At 39.6% G+C, this 21,802-nt stretch overlaps 1 protein-coding gene across 2 annotated transcripts; it reads right to left on the reverse strand.

Moving 5' to 3' along the window:
- Positions 1-3,529: 3,529 nt before the first annotated feature.
- On the reverse strand, positions 3,530-20,549 carry lzts1 (leucine zipper, putative tumor suppressor 1). Of its 2 annotated transcripts, none has more exons than XM_033972857.2 (9): positions 20,368-20,549; positions 11,572-11,931; positions 10,700-10,813; positions 8,877-9,030; positions 8,141-8,517; positions 7,901-8,059; positions 7,505-7,636; positions 6,372-6,566; positions 3,530-5,057 (listed from the first exon to the last, which is right to left on the reverse strand). In XM_033972857.2, the coding sequence occupies exons 2-9, from the start codon at positions 11,803-11,805 to the stop codon at positions 4,587-4,589; spliced, it is 1,836 nt and encodes a 611-aa protein (XP_033828748.1). In that variant the 5' UTR covers positions 11,806-11,931; positions 20,368-20,549; the 3' UTR covers positions 3,530-4,586. The 2 variants fall into 2 exon arrangements, with proteins under 2 accessions (XP_033828748.1, XP_055080458.1); XM_055224483.1 differs by lacking the exon at positions 20,368-20,549 and adding an exon at positions 13,690-13,762.
- Between the last annotated feature and the right edge of the window lie 1,253 nt (positions 20,550-21,802).

Below are 21,802 nucleotides of genomic sequence, written 5' to 3' on the forward strand. Positions count from 1 at the left end.
GTTTTTAATATTTCAAGATTTATGAATAACATTTATAACACTGGTCAACACAAAATTTATAGTCTAAGATTTTTTAGCTGATTTAGGATAATTTTAATGTGCTGAATCCAAAAATCACATTGGTTTTGCTCAATCAGGTCAACGTTCTGAACTAAGCTACATATTTGTTTTTGGACGATTTTGTTTACATGTATGAGTATTTTCACGTCATATGATGCAAAATTCTGTTATATTTCTCGCTATAAACAAATTCTGAAGATTTTGCATGTGCCAACTTATGACTAATTGTTTTTTTTAATATTACAAGTGAATGAAATGGCTTCGACTAGAAGATCTTCCAAAAATAAGCCTGACATATTCTGCTACATCTGCGGTGAATACACCAATGTTCCTAACAGGAATCAAGTCACAAGTTTCATAAAGCGTGCTTACCATGCTTATTTTGGTATTAAACTTGGTGACCAAGATGAAGCTTGGGCGCCACACATGGCATGCAAGTCATGCACTGAGTATCTGCGTCAGTGGACTAAAGGCAAAAAGAGTTGTCTGAAGTTTGGAACTCCCATGGTTTGGTCGGAGCCGACATCAATAGCTACTTCTGGGCTATTGATGTGACTGGGATCAACAGAAAGAACCGAAGCAGCTTCAAGTATCCTGACCATGAATCAGCACGTCGTCCTGTAGCTCACTGTGATGAAATTCCAGTATCTGTCTTTGTAGAAGTTCCTGACATCAGTGACAAAGATTCCTCCAGTGTGGTTTTAATGATGATGCTCCACATCCTTTTTCCCAAAAGGAGCTAAATGTTCAGGTTTCCTGAGAATCTGGGATCACTGAGTGATGAGTAGGTGGAGAGATTCCATCAGGCCATAAAAGAGATGGAGACCAGGTATCAGGAACACTGGTATGCAGTCATGATGGCTGATTACTGTTGGACTCTGAAGAGAGACATCCCTGCTGCTGAGCATTCAAGGGGTTCATAAAAACAAAAGTTCATGTCCTGAATTTTGCACAATGATAACGTAACGTTCCAATTTACATGTACTTACCTTTATCAATTAACATAACGTCCTAATTCAGTTGGTCCTAATTCAGTTGAAAAAACACAGACAACTTTCAAAAATGTTTTTTTTGTAACCCAGTGTAATGAACAATTTGTATGCATTATTTTCACCATTTTACTGCCTTTCAATTTGTATTCTAAGGATAGGTTGGGTCTACATTTTAGCATATCTTCCTGATCAGCTAATTATAAATTAATATGCAGGGTTTTTTTTATTAATTCCAATAATGTGACACTCTTTCATAAGCATAATCTTGGTAAGGCTTTAAAATGAAGGAGTTGGACAGCATTGAATAGCAGAATAACTGACAAGGGAAGGCTTTCAATGGAAGAGATAGAGTTAATTAACCAATTTTAAGCAATAGGGGTTTACACTGGCATTGTTACAGACACCAGCCATACACGCACACCACCCCACCACCACCCCTCCACCCACCTTAGCAGAATTTGACATCCCTATAGAAATTGGCTACTGGGGGCTCTACGCAGCTGGAGGATTGGGGACCAGATGGTTTCCCAGTCAACCAGTGATTCTCCAAAGACTGCAGGTCTATTCTTTTCACACAAAGATCCCTCCTTTTCCTGCGCAATCACCAGCTCCTATCTACCTTCTCTTCTGCTTGTACATGTCCGCTGCAAAGGGCCCAGCAGTATGTGAGGATCCACTGGGACTCCCTTCCCAATTACTTTGCTGACTGTTGAGGAGCTGGGGGATTTGCCTAGGCTGTGTTTTGTTATAGTTTGGTCTGCATGCAGGCCTTTGAATAAACCAATAAAATATGAAATACACGCTTGAATAACTAGCCCCCTGATATTTTGAACCAACTAATTGCTTAGCGGTATGGCTGGTGTATGCACATATTTCGGCGTGCGACTGCATAATGAGTAATGAGGCCAAAGAAGAAACTGACAATATTATTGACTTATCTATTATTTATAGAATATTTAGTATAATCTTGTAAGAGGTGAGTGTGCGTCATCATGAAATGCACCTCTGTTTGTATGGGTGGTCTACCATAATTTAGTATGAGGAATAGTTATTTTCAATGTTATGCTTGAATATAAAATAGAAGCTTTTTTCATGTTGACAAGGTCTGCATATGTGGTCCAGCTTTTCTAATGAATTCACAGCCTTTTGTGTGAGACTGCCAGCCGATCAAGGGAATCACAGCAGGATATGAGAGCTTTATTATCGAGTCACTGCAGGCCGGGGATAAATTATCACCAGTGTCTTCTGGAGGCTGCTAACTGCTGTCCAATCACACCCAGACATCTGCTTGTCCAATACTCTGTATGTTCAGCTGAGTTTATACACAAGATAGACATCAGAGGTCAATATGTTCCAAAATTATAATTACATTTACTTTGCACTGTGTTAATGTAAGCTTTAGCACAGTGTAATGGTTTTCAAATTGCAATGAGACATATGTTATACTACAGTTTTAGGTCTTTGGGCATTTGGAAGCTGAAAAAACAAAAACTTCACAAAAGAACACAAACTTCTCCAATACTTATCCCTCAAAGCAACATCATTCTGCACTTGCCAGGTACCAAGATTAGTGCTGCTCTACTAAAATGTCAGACTTTATTTATTTATTATTATCATTATTATTTGTAGTAGTAGTAGTAGTAGTAGTAGTAGTAGTAGTAGTAGTAGTAGTAGTAGTAGTAGTAGTAGTAGTAGTAGTAGTAGTAGTAGTAGTAGTAGTAGTAGTAGTAGTAGTAGTAGTAGTAGTAGTAGTAGTAGTAGTAGTAGTAGTATATTTTTGACAACCCTATACTAGATGTAGCTGCACTGATTAATGGAACCCCTTCATATAATTTCTAAGGGCGTATTTTGAGTAGTAGAGACCTTGTTTTGAGTCCACAATATTTGTGTTTGTGTTATGCTGTCCATATTTCCACAGTCAGATATTATTTGTGTGATGGCACCTGCCTTCCCTGACTACACGCTTTGTTCTTCTCTTCATGTCCAACCAGTGAATCCTCTGATATCTCCTCTCTGTTCCCCCCTTTTCATGTCAATAACAGAAGCTCACACAATGACACAAAGGGTTTTTAATTTGATTTCAGTTCTGATCTGGACTGGTCCAAAAGGCGCTATATGAAGGAAGGCAACACTATCAAAAGGGCTAAAATGAGATGATTAGACGTGCAAGCAAAACAATACTCTCATTATTTAAGTCCAAGAGAGAATCGTAATGAGGAATTGACAAAAATAACAGCTGCAGATTGTTTTAAAAAGATATCAGCAGCAATCGTATTTGAAAATGTGTGTAAATGCTGTGTTTGTTGGGAGTGTGACATTATCTGAATACATTTTCTCATTACTTTACTATTACTATACAACAATATTACAGGAATTGTAATAATAATAATACCAACTGCCCTTGTCTTTGAGCAGCATTAACTAGAGGAAGAAATCTCTCGTGGAGCCTAGAATTTCACCATACATAGTGAACAAGAGAGAGTTAAATATATAAAATTGAACACAATGTATTATTTGTTTTCCATGGGTCAACAGTGTAATTGTTGCCTTTTATTACAACAACATTAGAATTATCCGTAAGTGCCAAGGGCGAACATTCAAGAAGCAAAACGTTTGTGTTCGGTAGTGTTACTGCTGCTGTTGCTGCTGCTGTTGCTGCTTATAGCACCTCTTGCCTCGAGTTCAGTTTGGCTTTCTGCCTTTAAAAGCTCCTCAGACCTGCTGTGGTAATGCAGTGTAATGGTGGGTTGCCGTGCCATCTCCAGCAGCCTCATTACTGAGTTTGCCACACATTTTTGAACAGACCGTGTGTGTGTGTGAGTGTGCAGATTTCTCAAATACTTGGGAGAATTAAGTGGGTGGAGTAGTTAAACTTTTGCTTCTCCCTAAACTACTTTGCCCTTGTGGTGTAATGGAACAGATCCAGAATAGAAGTGCCAAATGTTGAGAGCTGCTGCACCAGAGTGTAAGTCTCCAAGGTGTGCCAAAACCCTCTTTAGATGAAAATAGCACTAGACTAAAGAACGCTGATCATTCATGAAACAATGACACTTAAATTTAGTACAATACAACCTATGTCATAACCATTACAAGCTCTCAAAATAAAGCACACCATTCTACCATAGTGGGCGTCAACCTTCTTTAGAGATTCAGAGATCAGTCAGTCAACAGGCTGAGACTTCCCAAAATCCATTCTTTCTCTCATTTGTAAAAGGTAGTTGTTTATTTTGCGTGTTAGAAATTGTAACATGTGAAGGATGTATAAGATCGTATTTAAGAGAGGTTAGGATCCCATAACCTTCTTCAGAAAGTTATCGTCACCTTATAGTTAGAACTTTAAACCATTCCAAATTGCTATCTGGTAAATACTGGGGTTGTCATGCATTTCTCCCAGGTATTACAAAAATATATACATAAATAAAATATTGGCAGTAAGGAACAACATTTTCTCTTGTACAAATTGTGAAAAATAAATAATAATAGTTCAATCCAAAAAACAGTGAACTTGACTACCTGTTTGTCCATTCTCACAGGTTAAATCTCTGTGGCGATGACATCCTCATAGGTCTGTAGCCCTGAGCAGTATGGGATGTCTGTACGCAGTTCAGTCTTAGCCTCTAGTTCAGCGGTGACTTCTTTCAGGCTCCTCTCCAGCTCCCTGTTCTTTTTGTGCATCTGCAGGTAGTTGATCTGCAGTTGTTTTTGATATTTAATGACCTTCTCTTTCTCCTTGTCCCATGTCTGTCTCTCTTGCTCAAAGCTGATGGACAGTTTGTCTTTGGCATCCCTCTCATTTTGGACCTGCTGTCGGAGTATGTCCACTTCCTCTTGGAGACATTGGGGGGGTTGAGTCTGGACAGGGGAGGAGGGTGGCTGAGGAGGTCCTTGTTCTTTGGCCACACAAAGATCCTGCTTTAAAGTCTCAATGTCGCTCTCCAGTTTACACACTTTCTCTCTGAGCATGTTCGCCTCGCTTTTCCTCCGCTGGAGCTCATTTTGGCAAACCTGAGGCGGCAATAGTAAAGAGAGATAATCCATGAAGACACGTCAGTGAAGACAATATAAAGTTACATGTCTAAATATATCATTCAGTTGGGTGTAGGTGCTACACAAACAATCACACACTCAAAAACAGGCACATGCACACTATGTGTGTATGGGTCTGGGTATGGATGTTAGACATCCAAACTTAAAATGGGTAGCATCAAGGAAAGGTGTGTAATGATTGTATTAGATATGTATTATTACAGCTTTGCTAATGTACACAATTATGGACCTTTGCACAGACCGCACCACAATATGACTTTGTAAAGAAATATGTACGAATGCTATTACATCTATCTTCTGTACCTAATTCACTCATAAACAGGCACATGCACACAGTGTGTATATAGGCCTGGGTCCTGGGTATGTGTGCTACACAAACCCATCCACATTCACTCATAAATGACCACATGCACTGTTGCAACCTAAAAATGCTTAATATGCTTTTTTCTAGAAATACTACAGAAATGCAGGATATCTAAATCCTCCCTCAGTTTTTAGTATTCGACAACGTTAGAGTTACTTTTGTTGTTTAATATGTCTGCTCCTCTTTTTACTGCCACAAGATTATTTCTCTTTACACTTCATTGTTAAAATCTTCATACACTAACTGCAACATCTTCTATTTTAATGCTTCAGTGCACTGCAAAATTTGTATTAATTACAATGAGTGCTTGAGTGCTCTATGATGCGTAGTGTATCAAAACATATTATATAGTCAGTCAAACCTGTTTTCCCTTTACCTCTAAAGTTTAAAAAGTTTTTTTGCTTTTGCTGAAATACAATAGATAAACATATAAATGACTTGCGCTACGTAACTTTTCTGATTCATGGTCTGCCATCTCTTATTGCTTTGCCTAGATTGTTCAAGAGTATGGCCTATAGACATATTCATCTTAAATTTATTCCATTACAGATCTGACCTGTAATGGCCTGGTGGGATCAGCTGCTTGTCTCCATGGAGATAGATAACTTCATTGCTGTACTGTGGAACATTCTCAGCAATAACTATCAGCAGTTTTAATAGGGCAGCATGCACACGGAGAAACTAAGGTCTGATTTCATAATTTCAAGACTGGTGAGTTGCCCTCTGTACGCACTGTATATCTCTAATCTTCACTTTTTAATCTCAGACGTAAGGAGTTCCAAGGGAACATATGTAGTGCTTTTTTCAGTATGTCAGAAAATGTTATATTCCAACTTCAAACGCTCCATGTATTAGGTGTAAATCCTCTAAAGGTTACCGTCCACACATTCCATATGAATGAAACGTACCTCTGCCTCTCGGGCGCGTGTGTGCAGCTCGTCCTCCTGCTCTCGGCTCTGTCTCTCAAACATCTCCATCTTGGCGGTGACATCTTTGAGCAGAGTGCGCAGATTGAGGATCTCACTGAGTTTGTGGCTCACATCGGCCTGACTGTCTCTGAGCTGCTGCTTCAAGAGAAAGATCTCCCCTGACTTCTGGCACACCTGTCACAAACATAATGAAAATACGATGTTCAAAAGCCAGTGTTGGGAATAAATAAATACATGAACTAAAAAGACACTCTCTCACTTACATCAAAAATACACATTCAGAATTTTGTATTCAGTGGCATTCAGAATACAATTACTTAATTATATCTAATTTTGCTTTAAATTTATTAAACTGCCAACAATGCCAGTTGTGAAAGAGCAAGTGGCATGGCCCTGCTACATAAATATTCAGAATACAGTATACTGAGTGCTCTGATTGGACTGTGGACTGGAAAAACCTGCATTACAGAATACATTTTGTTGAATGTCATCTGTATTCTATAACCAAAAACATTTTCAAAATACTCTCCCCAACACTGAGTAAGTCAAACCTTAGTAACCTTAGTTATTCCACAGCTATATTTAAACACAAGTACAGTAGTACATTTGATTTGGTGATAGGCTATTGCTGGAATTTGGACATTTTCATGAATTAGTATGCTGTACCTAAAGTCATTTTTACATCTATAATTCATGTCAGCAGTCCTCTGCCAAGTCTTCTGACTTTTAGAAACTTAATATCTTGCATAACTAACTTGTGCAGTGTCTTCTTCTATTTTATTGCTTCATTGCTCTGTGAAATTTGGATTAATTACTTTTCAGTGCTTGAAGCTAGTGTGTGAAAAGGGCTATGATGCTTGTCATGTATTAACACCTACTAAGATGCAGTTTTATATTAGAGTAAAGTTAGACATAGCTCCACATTTTCACATTCCAGAACAGAATAATTATTATTTAAATGATCCTAAAATGCAAACAGTGAGAACCTAAATGATTAACTGCAGCAAATATGAATATTATTTGGACTTAATGGTTTGTTTTCATTTGTGAATATTAAAATCTCAAGCCTAGTGTAGAAGTTCCTATCAGTTCCCACATTTTTTATGACCCACCTCCCATTGAGTTTCCTCCAGTGTGGGCGCCAGTGCTGTGCCGTGTGTCTCGTAGGCCCGCAGTCTCATTTCCATTCGTTCTTTTTCTTGGGTCATTCTAAGCACAAGATCCTCAAGTCTGTGCTTTTCCTCCTACACCAAACAAAACCATACACAATCAGATCTCTAAACATCATCAACATCGTGAGCCACATTTATAAGCCATGTATTGATTTTGAGATTTCTGTGTGTAAGCTGTGTTTGGAGGCTAAACTGGTCAACTTATTTTACTATAAATACAGAATTTTGTGAACATTTAGTGACTCTACTTATTATTTTGAGGGAGAAGTTTTCACTCAGGCCTTTCATAGGAACGCTGCGATAAATAATATAAGGACATGGTGAAGGTGGACTGACCTGTAGCTTGCTGACCTGCAGGTGTACACTCTGTGGACTTTTGTTGGCTGTCTGCTGTATCCTACACTGCTGCTTCAGGCCTTCGATCTCATCCACACAGTGTCTATGTCTGTCCTCAAAGCGCTGACAGGCTTCGGCTCCTTTCTCCTCCAAAGTCACCTGTTTCAAAGTCACAAAAGTTACGTTAAAATGCGTTTCTGTCCCTCTGATTGGGGGTGGGGGACAATGATTTTATAGTACCTGTAGCCTGTGCAGTTCACTTTCTCTCTCCAGAAGCCGGTGCTCCAAATGTTCAATCAGAGAGTCGTCTGCAGTAATGGGCGATCGAATCCCACCTGTGGTTTCACTCAGAGGGCTGGACTTGTCTCCGGAGCACTGGGAGCCATTAGCATTGGCATTAGCCTTAGACACAGGGCTGCTAAAGGCATGGGAGTAGCGGGACTCTGGGCTAACATTAGTCCCATTAAGCCAAGATGGGAATGTGGGAAGGAGAGCCTTACTGAGGCTGTGAGCAGCAGGTGAGCTACTCTCCCGGTGTGAAGCAGGGCCCAGACTGTCACCTGTACTGTGGGTGGGCAGGGAGGACATGGAGTTTCGACCTGAGTCTGAGAGGGTCCCTGCAAAATAATCATGTTTGTGAGACTAATGTAGCTTAAAATAGTACAAGACCATTATTTCAACTAGTATTTCTATTTCCAGGCAAATCTGATGGCACAGCATGTCTCAAAATAATTGGACCAAAAGACCGATACATATTCATTTTAGAGTAAATTGCCCAAAGGACAGTTGTATTTATGGAGCATTTGAATCATAAAAGTTTTACTAAAATGTTGCCAGTTTTCAAACTTAGTTAGTCCTTTTTGTGAAATGTCAAATCTTTTTACAGCCGAGACGATCTCATATTCCTTTTTCAATGTGAATATTGTGACATTTGCCAACATTATAGACTTTAGTGCAGTAATTATTGTGACTATACCTGAGAGGTTTTCAATCCTTTGAATGACATCTGGGCTTGTTTTCTCCCTTGATCCGAGGATGTGGTCCATGCCTTTGTGACTTGTCTCTGTGGAGGTTGTGTTCCTGGACACAACAGGCGTGAATGCACGGACCAGTGGCTGCTCAGTGGATGTCTGTACGAGCAACAGAGGCACACAGTGAGCCGCACTCTCCTCCTTTCTCTCCTCTATCCTCTCCACTTTGCCTTGTAAAAGTAAATAGACTTGTAGTACCAAAAGCCTGCACATCCTCAAACTTTAAAGTGCTTTCCACAGGGATAAATGATTTTTATGTACAGAACATCTTTGCAGTGTATGGCTGGATCTCTTTCATCTAATCATGTATTTTCAAAAGCAGACATAACCGAATTGCTTCACAATAGCAATATTTTAGTGCACAGACAGACTGTCAGAGCTCTTATCAAAGAGGAACTTACACTCATCAAGCATAGCATCATGACCACTGACAGAGAATACAGACTCACTCCTCAGTGTAACAGCAAATGCAAATTATTTTCTTTCTGTGGCATTGCTTTAAATACTTTTTTCTCCACATATGCTCTGTCGCAGTGTCTCAGGAGTAGAGCTGATCGACACAGTTTTGTGACACAGTAACATATAGTGTACTCTATATAGTGTACTCTATTACAACAGATACTTTAGGCAAAAGGTCATTCTTAATATTTTTGAAAGAAACTTAGAAACTTGATGAAGATGTTGGTGCTGTTTGAAGCGATGCACAGACTATAAAATTGGATTAGTGCAGTACATTTTAAGGCTACATGTAGGTTACAGCTTTAATACAATTGTGGTCATAATGTTATGGCTGATTGTGGTGTCATCTCATTCAATCTTTATGGATAACTCACCAGAGATAAAGTTATACTGCACTTGTCCCATCTGTGCTGTCCAGGAACATGACTGTACCTCCCTTATGCCCCCTCCTCCTCCCCCCACAGCTCCCCTCCTCTCGCTGTCTGAGGGAAGATGAATAGCCCCTCTCTGTGATATTAATAATATGAGCTACTGCTGAAGTGTTGGAGCTAAGGCTTGTGAGCTCAGCATTCCTCCTGCCTGATTTCATGACTGGGGTATACGCTGCAGCTTTGCCTGTTTCTCCCGTATACCTCCCTCTGACCCGTTCTCTCTGAAGTTGCTTCCTCTTCCCTTCTCGTGCCCCCGAGGAATAAGGACGCGTTGAAGGAGACTAAGCTTGGCTCTGTATTTTTGATATGATTTGTCTGAAATTATCAAACCCAATTTCCAAGTGGGATGGGAATTCACTGGCCAAGGTTCAAGTTTGGGTTTGAAGGATGCCACCTTTCTGTTTGAAAATGGGGTAAGCAGTTTTGGGGCTACATGACTTTTTGTGATTTATTTCTGTATGTCTGTAAGTTTTTCCTTTCTCCATCCATACATAATAAGACAGCAATGATTCATATATGAACAAATTCAGGTTTCAGTGTAACAAAAATAAAATCTGTCCTGCAGCCTTTCTCTTCTGGGTTGTAGTGAAGACACCTTGCATACAAAGATTTGGAACTTGCACAAATAATCCTTTCTTTGTCTGTATACACAGTATTCTAGTGTGATTTTTGGCTATTTTGTTTTTTTTACCACAAAGGCAAATTTCAGCTGGTATCACTGGACATGAAGATTAAATATGAGCAGGTGTTGCTTTAGTCTATAATATCTTCAAACAATCTTTTTACCGATGACAACTCAAGCAGCTTTTCTAAGATTTCTAAAACATCCAGCATAGTTTTACTGTTTAAACATGACAGAAGGAACAGTATTGACTAACCCTGTCTGTCAGAGTCTTGTATAACAGCTTTGGGGTTGTCTCCTCATCTGAGTTTGATTCACTGTCCTCCATGGCGGATCCCCTGTGCTGCGTTGACCGTGGCTTCTGGCTTACCTTAGTAAAGTAAAACAGAAAACAACATTACAGCTTTTGAAAAATGCAGCTCTTTGATGTAGGATTTGATATGCCGAATACTTTCTCACATGCCATTTTGATGTATGGGCATTTTGTATACATGTGGATAACCTGCTACAGGCGACGTTCTTTGGTTACTCTGTGCTTTTAAAACTGAATGCAAATTAAAAGCCATTTGATTTTAATTCAATTCTATTATCATGATCTCTGCTGTGTATAATTGGGGTAACCATAGCCACATAGTCTCTAAGAAGCAGTACTTCTGATTGAAAATTTGTCATTTTGTTCACTGCACCTACAAAAAGTTTAAAATGTAACTGTAAATGGTTTTTTGCAGTTGTCTGTAACTTTTTTCTGGGGCTGTTCATTACATGCACTGGTACAAAATCATTCAGTCTTCATTCAGTCATTTTTTTGGTCTCATTTTACAGTTTTACTTTTACTTCACTACATTTGAAAACAGGTGTCTGTTCTTTCTGCACCACTACACCTTGGGACTGAAAAGTAGAAAGTGCTTTTATTGTTTGAGACCTGTCATATTGGCTGAGAGATTGTTGTTGTTTTTTCACATTCATGGTGACATCCTGCCTAAAAGTTTTGAGTTCAACTTATAATAAGCAAAAATATATTTAAAAGTAATTAAAAACCATAATAAAACTATTCAGTTGCTGCTCTCAATGTGAAATACTTATATATAGAATTTGTATGTGATACTTTACACTGCTTTCAAGCTATACCTTAATATAGAAGAAGTCCTCACTGCGTCCTGATCGTGAATGGGACAGGCCTTTAGTGGGATAGGAGGAGGAACCAGGACTGAAGCTGCACTTGAGCAGGTCATCCAGACTACAGCCTCCACTCTTCCTCTGCTCGCTGCTCTCCTGCCTCAGCCTGGGTTGGCCTGAAGCTCTGCAGTGCTTGGCCGCGTTGAGGCTGTGGCTGCCCGTGACTAGGCTGCTCACACTGCCCATTGTCCCGCAGGCATCCGTGATGGAGGGCCAGTGCTGGGGCGGGGGGCAAAGGATGTCCTGGTGGTCCACTCAAGTGAAGCAAACACAATTCTTCTGACTCGAGAGCAGCGCTGTCAGCCTCTTCATCTGCATAGAGAAACCACACAGTGCACTCTATGAAGGAGCGTTATATCAGTAACTCAGTCCTGACATGCATTGTTGGATAAGGGTTGTCCACATTAGCAAAACAAACAAGCTGTTTTTCTTTGGCGGGCTGCCCTGGCTTTGTGAGGGTAGATTTATAGTTCGACCGTTGAATTTGACAAATAACCCTTTGGGCACCCTTCTTCTCACAATTAGACTGCTTACAGACTACTCAAAACAAGAGAGGGGCCGGCACAGAGGCTCTAAGCTCTAACAATATAGACAGGAAAGTCCATTTAGGATTTACATTGGGCACGAATATCAACACATCGCAAAGCTGACTTTTATGAAATTTTAACCATGCATTGTTTTCTACTCATCAGTAACTTTTGATTGCTTCAGCGTGTTTGAATAATCCTGAATTGTCCTGCACTTGAGGCATGCATGCTCACAAAATCTTTGCTTTCACACACCCCCACAGCTATGAACATATTTACAATTGTTCATATGGTTCAAAACAGTTGCCAAGTCATTTTTCTTGGGTAAAATGCCACGATGAAGGGCCTGTCATGTCTAAAAATGTTAATTTTTAGACATGACATGTTAACGCTTTATATCAATATTGCAATTTACAATAAACAAAATTCAAAATACTGATTAGTTTAATACAGAATACAAAAAGATAACATGTTTTTAGCGTGGTCCTAGTGATTAACACAGGCATAGTTCCAACGCGAACACACATGCTACACTTAAATAACATTTGTGAAACTAAATGGCATTGTAATTTAAGGGTTAAATATTGGCTGTGACTAATTTGGGTCTTTTCTTCTAGTTCTGTGTGTGTGGCTGTTTTGCACAGTCGACTTTAAAGGCCCCAGATGCTGCATTAGTATGATATGTAATCCACTGGGGAAATGTCCTCCCTGCAGTTACCAACATCTCGCTGTGGGCTCCCCTAACCACCTGGTCCTCACTATTTAAGCTTTTTATAATGGCCCTGGCAACAAAGCACTCTGCACTTATTTTGAAGGATGTGTTCTCATAACTCCAGCAATAATTAATTCTTCTTGAGTGCTTGTTGTAAGAAACACATAAACGTCAGTGTCTGGAAAGATGAGAACAGAGAATGAGAGTGGATCAAGGCTGTCACTTTCTATTGGAGTAAAATGATGATAAGCGAGAGGAGACATGTAGAAGATAGGATTCATGACAGGGAAATAATAGGCCCAAGACAGTAAATGAACAACATGAATACAGGAGGGAGGGGACGCTCAGACAGGAAAGCACTGGGTTGTAAACATAACTAAAACTTGCTTGTGATGCTTAAAAGTAGCAGAGGAAAACAAATTCCAGGACAAAACTTTAAAGATTTTGTACACTCAACCCTTTTCTTCTAATTATGGGTTAAATGCTTGTCGTGCTTGTGATTTTATTATATCACACTGAGGACCATATCATTATTGCTCTTTCTTATGATAAATATGGCTAATATAAGTGCAGCTCAACTTATAATATTTGGATACCTTCTTTATTAGTTGTTATTTACACGTTGTTTATTGCATTGGTCTCCAGTTTAATGAATGCAAAAAGATTGTTAATGCTTGCTTATAGCATCTTTAATAGTACTTCATTCTTATTCCCCTTCCATTGGACCTGAGTTCCAAGCCAATAGCTAAATCACAACCTCACTATCATTCACAGATATTAGCATTTCCCTCTGACACCGGCTGAAGTAATGAAACAATAGATTTTACTTACTGCTTTCTCGCACTAAGCATCCATCTTCCACAAGGCCTCTGTAGTCTCATCTATTCCAGGTACACACAAACGCACTAGCACCAATGCAAGCTCGCCCTGACTAACCCAAGATACTAAACTGTTAGAAGAGGGAGGGTCTCTCTACTATCTTCTACCAGCTTTGCATTATAACTGACATAAATGTGACTGTGTGTGTTTGTATAGGGGGGGTGTTTTTGGGACCCCCGCCTTAGGCCCCTCCCACCTCCCCTAGGGACTCAGTGTTCAGCATGTGCTCCCCATACAACCGACGTGTGCCGCTCAAGTGATTAACTGGCGGCCTTGACAAAAGATCTTTCACCCCCCCCCTCATAGCCCTGTCTTGCACTATCTCCCCCTGTGCATCGACTAACTGCATAATAAGCATTCATTCATTCACCCCCCCTCCTAATCTTTCTACCCTTGCCCTGCACCCACCCTCGGACAAACGCCGCTCCATCTCAGCTTTCACTCTTTGTCTGCTGAAGTGTGCCGCCTTTTTGTGCTTTTTTTGTTTGGATCTTTTGTGAGTGCGTTGACATGTCCTGCGCGACCAGGCCAGCACCATATTTGAGTGTTAAATAAATGGCTAGGCTCCACAATGAACAGCACCGAGCTGGAGAGCTTGAGTTGAAAAGTGATTTATACCAGCGGCCTGTCCCGTTGTGTTGTTGTGGTGTGGGCTTGCTCACACCCTGTAGTAAGGCTGATGACAAAACACCTTTGGATGAAATACAGGCAGGTCAGGACAAGCGCAGATATACAGAGGGGTGATAGAAAGGATGTAGGCCTTAAGCGCTTTTGCTACCACTAATAGAGATGGAGGAGGTAGTCACAGTCTGTACTACAGTACTAGTACCACAAAATAAAAAGTATTTCTACCAGCTCAAGAGGGCTTATGACTTTCTTAATCTCGACATCCTTGTCTTTAAACGGAAGAACTGAAAAATAATAAAAACTTGTAAATTAGTTGAATAAATGCAGGTAGAAATAGTTTCAAAGTTAGTCATCTGGACAATGTTTTGGGAAGAAGAAACTACCTTTGAAATCTTTTCTACCATGAGCCACTCCTAGACAAATGAGGGATTACAATGACTGTTATTTACTTTTAACCTCACCAGTTTTGAAGCATGTAATCTCAACTGGTACAGCGTTTAATTGAATAAATAAGATATCTCAAATGTATCATGGCAAGCACAACAAATGACCTTACCCTGATCTTCTAAGCTGTAAAAACACACGGCTGCTCCACGGTTTGCATCATGTTGCGTCAGACTTGGCTAAAAGTCACTTTTTTTCTGATATGTTCTGCTCCCGACCTACTTTGAGAATCATTTATATGACCAACCATGACCCAAGTCTATGGGCTTTTGTTCAACTTTAAAATAATGGTGCTGCCACCTCTTTCTTCATCATGATTTACCACTAGATTGAATAATCAAACTGCAAAACTTCTATGGATTTTGGATGTTTTTAGTGTCTGGACAAAGCATGTGAAGTGGGTTTGTGCCAGGGCCCAGCTGACCTGCTTGATCCTTATCCCAAACAAGACAATGTGACATAACACCCCCATTCTCTCTCCCCATAACATGTTCAAATGCAGACAGGCAGGCTCAACCAGGGCCATAGCCAATCCATTATCCCAGCCAGAGGAAGGCAGCAGCGGGCTACAGCCGCTTGGATTTATACCTGTCTCAACAATGACCGTGAAAGTCCCCTCCGTCACACTGTACTTTGTCCACAATGCCACGAGGACAGATGGCCCTGTGTTAAATCTCACTGTCTGCATGGTCATTTTTAACAGATGTACGTGTAATCCATCAGGTTCAATAGCTCTGTTTATTTGGGTCAGTTTGGGACAGCTTATTGTCTATTGTTATGATGTGCATATATAAGTTCAGTGAGCCTTTCTGAGGACAATAGTACACAACTTGGTCACACTTGAATACTTAAGTGTGCTTTGTTGTTTTGTCTAAAAAATGTTCCCATTCTAATAAAAGTAAAAAAAAAAAAAAAAGTTTAAGTCTGGCTATAGATTTAGATAAAAGTATGTATTTTTTCATAAGGAGTCCATAAAGGAATGTACATTAGTAGTATTTTTTTGGCAGTATAATCCTCAAAAGAGCATTTACTACCTCTGAACTAATGGATTTAATAGTTGGGTTTTATGTTGCCTGAGTTATGCTTCCTGTTTTCTAGTTGTGTTTAGGAATTGCGTAATAATCTACAGTACATGCTTGGTTAAAAATATGAACACATAAAAAAAAACAAAGCCTTGCAGTTACAAGAAAATAGCACATCAATTTTAAGTTCCCACAATGCACCTCAGCATCCAATATGTCCTATAGGTCTCCTAACATCTAAATGCCTTTGGGATATTTTCTACAAGAAATCACTAGCTTCTCCAGCCAGCAGCAAACTCTGGTGTTTTTCCTGCCCTGTGTGCAATAAAAATGCCATCTTATTCACCCCTATTTCATTAGTATTATGTTGATGACGGATAGTGTGTAGGCTTTATTTTATGGAGTAATTGTGCGTACATGGACTAGCGCTTGTGTTCAAAAGTGTGGCAAATGTAACTTGTAAGAGCACGGGGCATCGCCTGGCAGTGCAAACTCCCAGCCAGTCAGTTATATAATGAATACTGCAGGGGACAGTGCAATCAGTTAACAATGTGAACGGTCACAAATCTTAGCCTGCAGATGCTGAGGAAACGCAGACACTACTAAACACAGATGGGTAAATGCAGGAGTCTACATCTGAAATCCATCTTCCTGCCCATTCACTCTGATGAGATCGTCCCTTATACCAAAATGTGAGCTCTGCTCTCTCAGTAAAGGATTCTGTGATGTAGCAGAACAGACACATTCCATTATCCCGGGCATGGCATGAGAAATCCAACTCTACAATTAAAGTCACTCATATTTCTAAATGTTTACTGCAACATGAACGACTAACATTCAGAGAGAGAAATACAAACACAGTTTACATTTACATTTTACTAATGCATGTAATTAAGTACAATGAGATATGAAGCTATACTTCTAGTACCACTAGTACCACTAGGCAGAAATCTAGTGCTCATCAGCGGAGGAACACACTGACTGTGGCAGTTACAACATCAGTATTAATAGCAGCAGCAGCATGAACAGAACTGTAGTGCTGTTCCTAGTTTTTAGTCATTTATATGATTATGGACTTACATTAAAAGCACTTTTTCTCAAGTCAATTCTCCACCTCTTCTGACAATAAGTAGGGTATGTTCCAAAGTGTTCCTCTATCCCACTCTTTCTTCCTCTCTCTTTCCCTCAATCTCGCTCTCTTCTCTCTCTCTCCTACCTCTCGTCTAGTGTCTTATGCCCAGCAGACTGAGAGCGGTGAGGATGAGTAATGCGTCCTCCAGCTTAACATCAAGTGGGAATGAAGTGTGGTCCACGACACCCATCTATCTCTGCCTCTCTGCTCACACTGACCCGACACACACAGATCCGGGCTCACAGCACCGGCCAATGGCAGCTAATTGAGTAATCCTTTAGTGCATTGTAAAAGAGATTGAGCATGAATAGGGCTTGGGAGCTGAAGAGCAGAATAGCAGGCACTCATTACTGCCACAAAGTAAGGAGATGGGACACCAGGCTCAGACTGACAAAGGCAAAAATGTGTGGGAAATAGGCCCTGAGATATGACAAAATGAGCAATGAAACATGATTAAAATGAAAGAATATAATTATTATGATCATCCTTCTATATAGTCACACTGACTGACAGAGATGTGCCTGCCAATCAGCACCAAAGTCCTGTTCGACCACCAACATGGACAACACAAGGGTGCATTTTACTCAAGGACAATAAATGCATTTTACCAACCAAGATTTAGGAAATATTTTATTCAGTTGACTTCTGCTGCTATGTTTTTGTTTAGTAGTTCAATGTGGAAGTTGTGTTTTTTGCCAATGTACTTCAAATATTATCACTATTGTTATCATAAATAATGATTTATTTGCCTAAAACTCATATGTATATGTCTTTTTGGGGGGAGTGTTTAAATCTGTGTTTTCCAAACACTGTTAGTAACATTTACCAACAAATGGTGCCCTTTGCACAGAGCTGATAAAAATGCCTTCCACATTTATGAGTCTAAAATATTCATTAATGCTTAATTTCATATCATATCTTCCATGGGCAGCTTCGTCTTTGACAAGAGGCGAGCTTTTAGTGAAGAAGCCCCCAGTGAAATGAGATTGTATTCATACACTAGCATGTGCATCCGAATGAGACGTTAGGTCAACCTTCTCGGGACTGCACAGATAAGGAGGCAGCGTGGCGCTCTGGCCTTTGATTGCTGGCCAGCCAGCTACCATTTCTGTAGTACATGCATTTGCATAACCTCGGCAGCTTGAGCAAAGAGGAAATGTCTAAATGGGTCTTTAGTGCCGTGACAAGAATGGGAATTTATGCTTATGAATTTAAGGAGTAATGAAATTAAATATCTGAAATCTCTTATTATTCCTGTCTGGACAAACATTTATCAGTATGAGACTGCCACTATATGAAGGTTGGTCATTGTTGGGCTGGTCCAAAGTCATCAAATATTCATACACAAAGCTTTTATCTCCCAAAAAGGCGCGTACAAAACCAGCTATGTGTGTAGGCACTATGAATTAATATGGCTGTTATACAAGTAGACCAATTTTTATTTTTTTTATTTACTTTTCCGTTACTAATGCTTTTTAAGAGAGGAATGTAATATCTTTTTAACCTCATTTTGTGTGTTATTTATCTTATCTGTGTGAGTTTGCATGTGCCCATTGAGACGGTGTATTCATGACTAAACCTCTATGTTGTATACCTTGTAAAAGTATCCAGTCAAGTCTTTTTTGGATAATCGTATAACCGCCCACACATCCTCATCTGTCTTTAACACATTTGTCTCTCTTTGGTTGTCAGAGTGTATTCTCTTTGATATGGGATGACATGCTTACAGGTAGGTGGGAATATAAAGAATTCTCCCCTGGCACTGACTGAGGCCCATTGACCCAGCAAGCTGAAGACTCAGATAAGGCTGTCATTCTGGAGCATAACCATCCTGGCACATAATCTGTTTGTGTGTGTGTGCGTGTGTGTGTGTGTGTGTGTGTGTGCGCGTGTGTGGGAGGAAGACACAATGAGTTCACTTTCAAAGCTCCGTATCATTTGTGAAAATATGTATGACCTAAGAGATACCTGTGCCTAGCTCCAAATGGCAGCCCTTTGACGTGAGGTAAGCAGATGCGTGGGAAAGTTTTACCCAGTGCACTATAGAGTGACATAAATATAGTGGATTTTATCTACCTTGGATTTCAATATAAAATCCATACAAGCTATTCTCTTTTTGAAACTATCACTATGGTTTCGGACTACGTCTTATACTGCAAAATATCCATTAATATTATATTGAACAAGAGGTACTCACAATGCAACAACAACTTCCAACTACCGGTACTACTACTTTACTTATTTGTCAACATTCAGATTTAGACCATTAAGAATAAACAAAAAGAAAAAAAAACAAAAAGAAAACAAGAAAACAAGATCCTGTAACTGTAGCTTAAAACTCCATCACGTCAAGCCATTTTCTCTCATAACACCACATTAGTGAACATGTCTAAACAGGCCCCTGCCACTTCCCATTGACTGTGTCACCAACACAATGTTCCCTATCTAAAATCTGACTGCACATGTCCCAGCGGCTGCATGTTCCCAGGTGTGTCTACAGTATGGTGGCTATGAAGGGCCAAATTATGCCCTTTGGATATGATACTTTCTGTTGCCATTAATTAGGCAGAATAGCAGGTTGGGACAGAGAATGCCAGGCCTGCACATATCAGGATGGACACACATAATTCCTTGTTTCTTCTAACCACCATTTTTAGCCTAAATGGTGCTTATTTCCCAGAATTGCTGTGTACAGTGTAACTCCTTTGCAGTTATTCAGACATAAAAACAGTAGTTCCTGGTGAAGGTGCCAAACAAGGCCATGGTTCACAATTACATAATTTACTGAGCATGTTTTTCTAGATATTTTAGTTTTGATTTGTTTCTGGGGTTACCACTTTCAGTCTTATAGATACAGTTATTTCTTTGTTTTAGTTTTTATTTTCTATGGACTTCATACACAATCCTCTTCTCTTATCCAGAACTGGAACTGTCATAACTGCACTTGTGGTCAGATGATCTTCTGCCTGTTTATTGTGTCTAAGACTAAATGAGGTTTTCTGTGAAATGCAGCTTAGCACTCAAATACTATACTTTCTCTCTCCTACTCCTCCTATTGGTCAGCCATAGTCACGCTCTGAGTGACAGGTGGATTAAACCAACCAAAGTGAAGTGTGAATTCTTAGAAGAACCTGGTATAGTGCTAAGGCAATCAATTAAACTAAAGGTCTGGAGGCATATTTGAGCAAGACACATGGAAAGATAATATGTTTTCTAATTGTAAAAGACAAATAAAGTGGATAAAGTGCATAAAATCGGTTATAAAGTAAGACTTTAGATTTTGCAATGTCTCCCACTTGTAAGACAGGGTTTTCTAAATTATAGATAAGGTTATATGCCTGAACCACACTTGCAAACCAGTGTTAAACCAATGAACTAAGAGAGATTGCTCTATAGTTGACTTACCTCCATGTCCCTTCAGCCAGTTGCAGTCCTTGTATTCCCAGGCTGCAGAGCTCACAGTGAACTGGCCAGTGTAGAATGTAGAGCAGTCTAAATAGTGTAAAGTTCCAGCTGAGTGCTCCTGGTCCAGTCCTGTCAGTCCACTTCGTCGCCCATGGAAAACTGCCACATTCCTCTGCAAGCGTGCTCTTCCTCTCCCTGCACTGTCCCTCCCACTTCCCTCTTTATGCTCTCCTCCTCCAACTCACATGTAGACTTTTTCATTTTGGATCAACTTTTCACCTCATCAGACAGGAGTGGAACCTCGTCAGTTACATTACTTGAAAATCGCAATTTTTCATTCAATTGCGATTTTTGCCTAAGTTTTGGTTCCATTTGTATCTCTTGCACCGCTCCTTCAGATATAATTTAGTTTTTCTCATTTTTGTGCTGTGACCTTTGAACAACTTCATTTTTAATATTTTTTCCTCTAAATTACACTGACTTCAAATTATGAACCAAATGTTACGTCCAGACAGTTACTCTGATAAAATTACATTTACTTGAATAATCTTTTCCCCAAATACTTTTATTAAAAAAAAACAAAAAAAACAACTACTTTATGGACCATTTTGTATTTCTATTTGACTATTGTTTTATAGAAGTAACTTTACTCTTTGTTGACATCAGTGTTTCTCTACTCACCTCTGCACCATATTTGTCTTTGTATTGATTTGGCACCGTTCCCAGGTTCTCTGCTATTCATCTGAAGTTACTTATGTGCCTCTGCATGTTCACATACACTGATTTCCAGTTAATGGCTGGGGCGGTTCTGAGCCCGTGGCCTTTCCGACTGGAATAATCCACTGCCATAATAATGCGTCTTATACATGATGTAGTGCAGGCGCTGGAACAATAGAGTGACTCACTGTTACTGAAGGGATCTGTGCCCACTGACGACGTAAACTAAACAAATTCTTTGTTTTTGTAATTTAGGGTTGTAAATGTGTTCATGTAGGAGGACAAAATTGTAAAAGATGTTTAGATTACATAATTATAACTAGATTACGTAAACCAAAAACCGTGTTAAAACAGTTTTCACTCATAATTAGCTCATTAAATATTGCATTTTCATTGATTTGTGAATATTTGTGTGATCTTGCATTGTGCTGCATTACAATATTGCCGTTTACAATGAACCAAAAGTACAAACATGACCAATTAACTGACAAACTAGCTAAATAAATAAATAAAGAACAGCAACAGCACACAGTGGGATTGAACCAAACCATTGAGCTACTGACAAAATGCATGGGAAGGGCTCCAAACGCAATCAAGTTTGCTTTGTTTCATTTATTTAAAACTGAATAACTAAATAAATAACTGTGCAGCAAGTTACATGGTCCCTTGATGAGTGCATATCTCTGCCTGTTTCCCTCCTCCCTTTCAATGTTTTTCC

Source organism: Periophthalmus magnuspinnatus, chromosome 9 (genome assembly GCF_009829125.3).
Source record: "Periophthalmus magnuspinnatus isolate fPerMag1 chromosome 9, fPerMag1.2.pri, whole genome shotgun sequence".
Lineage (NCBI taxonomy): Eukaryota > Metazoa > Chordata > Actinopteri > Gobiiformes > Gobiidae > Periophthalmus > Periophthalmus magnuspinnatus.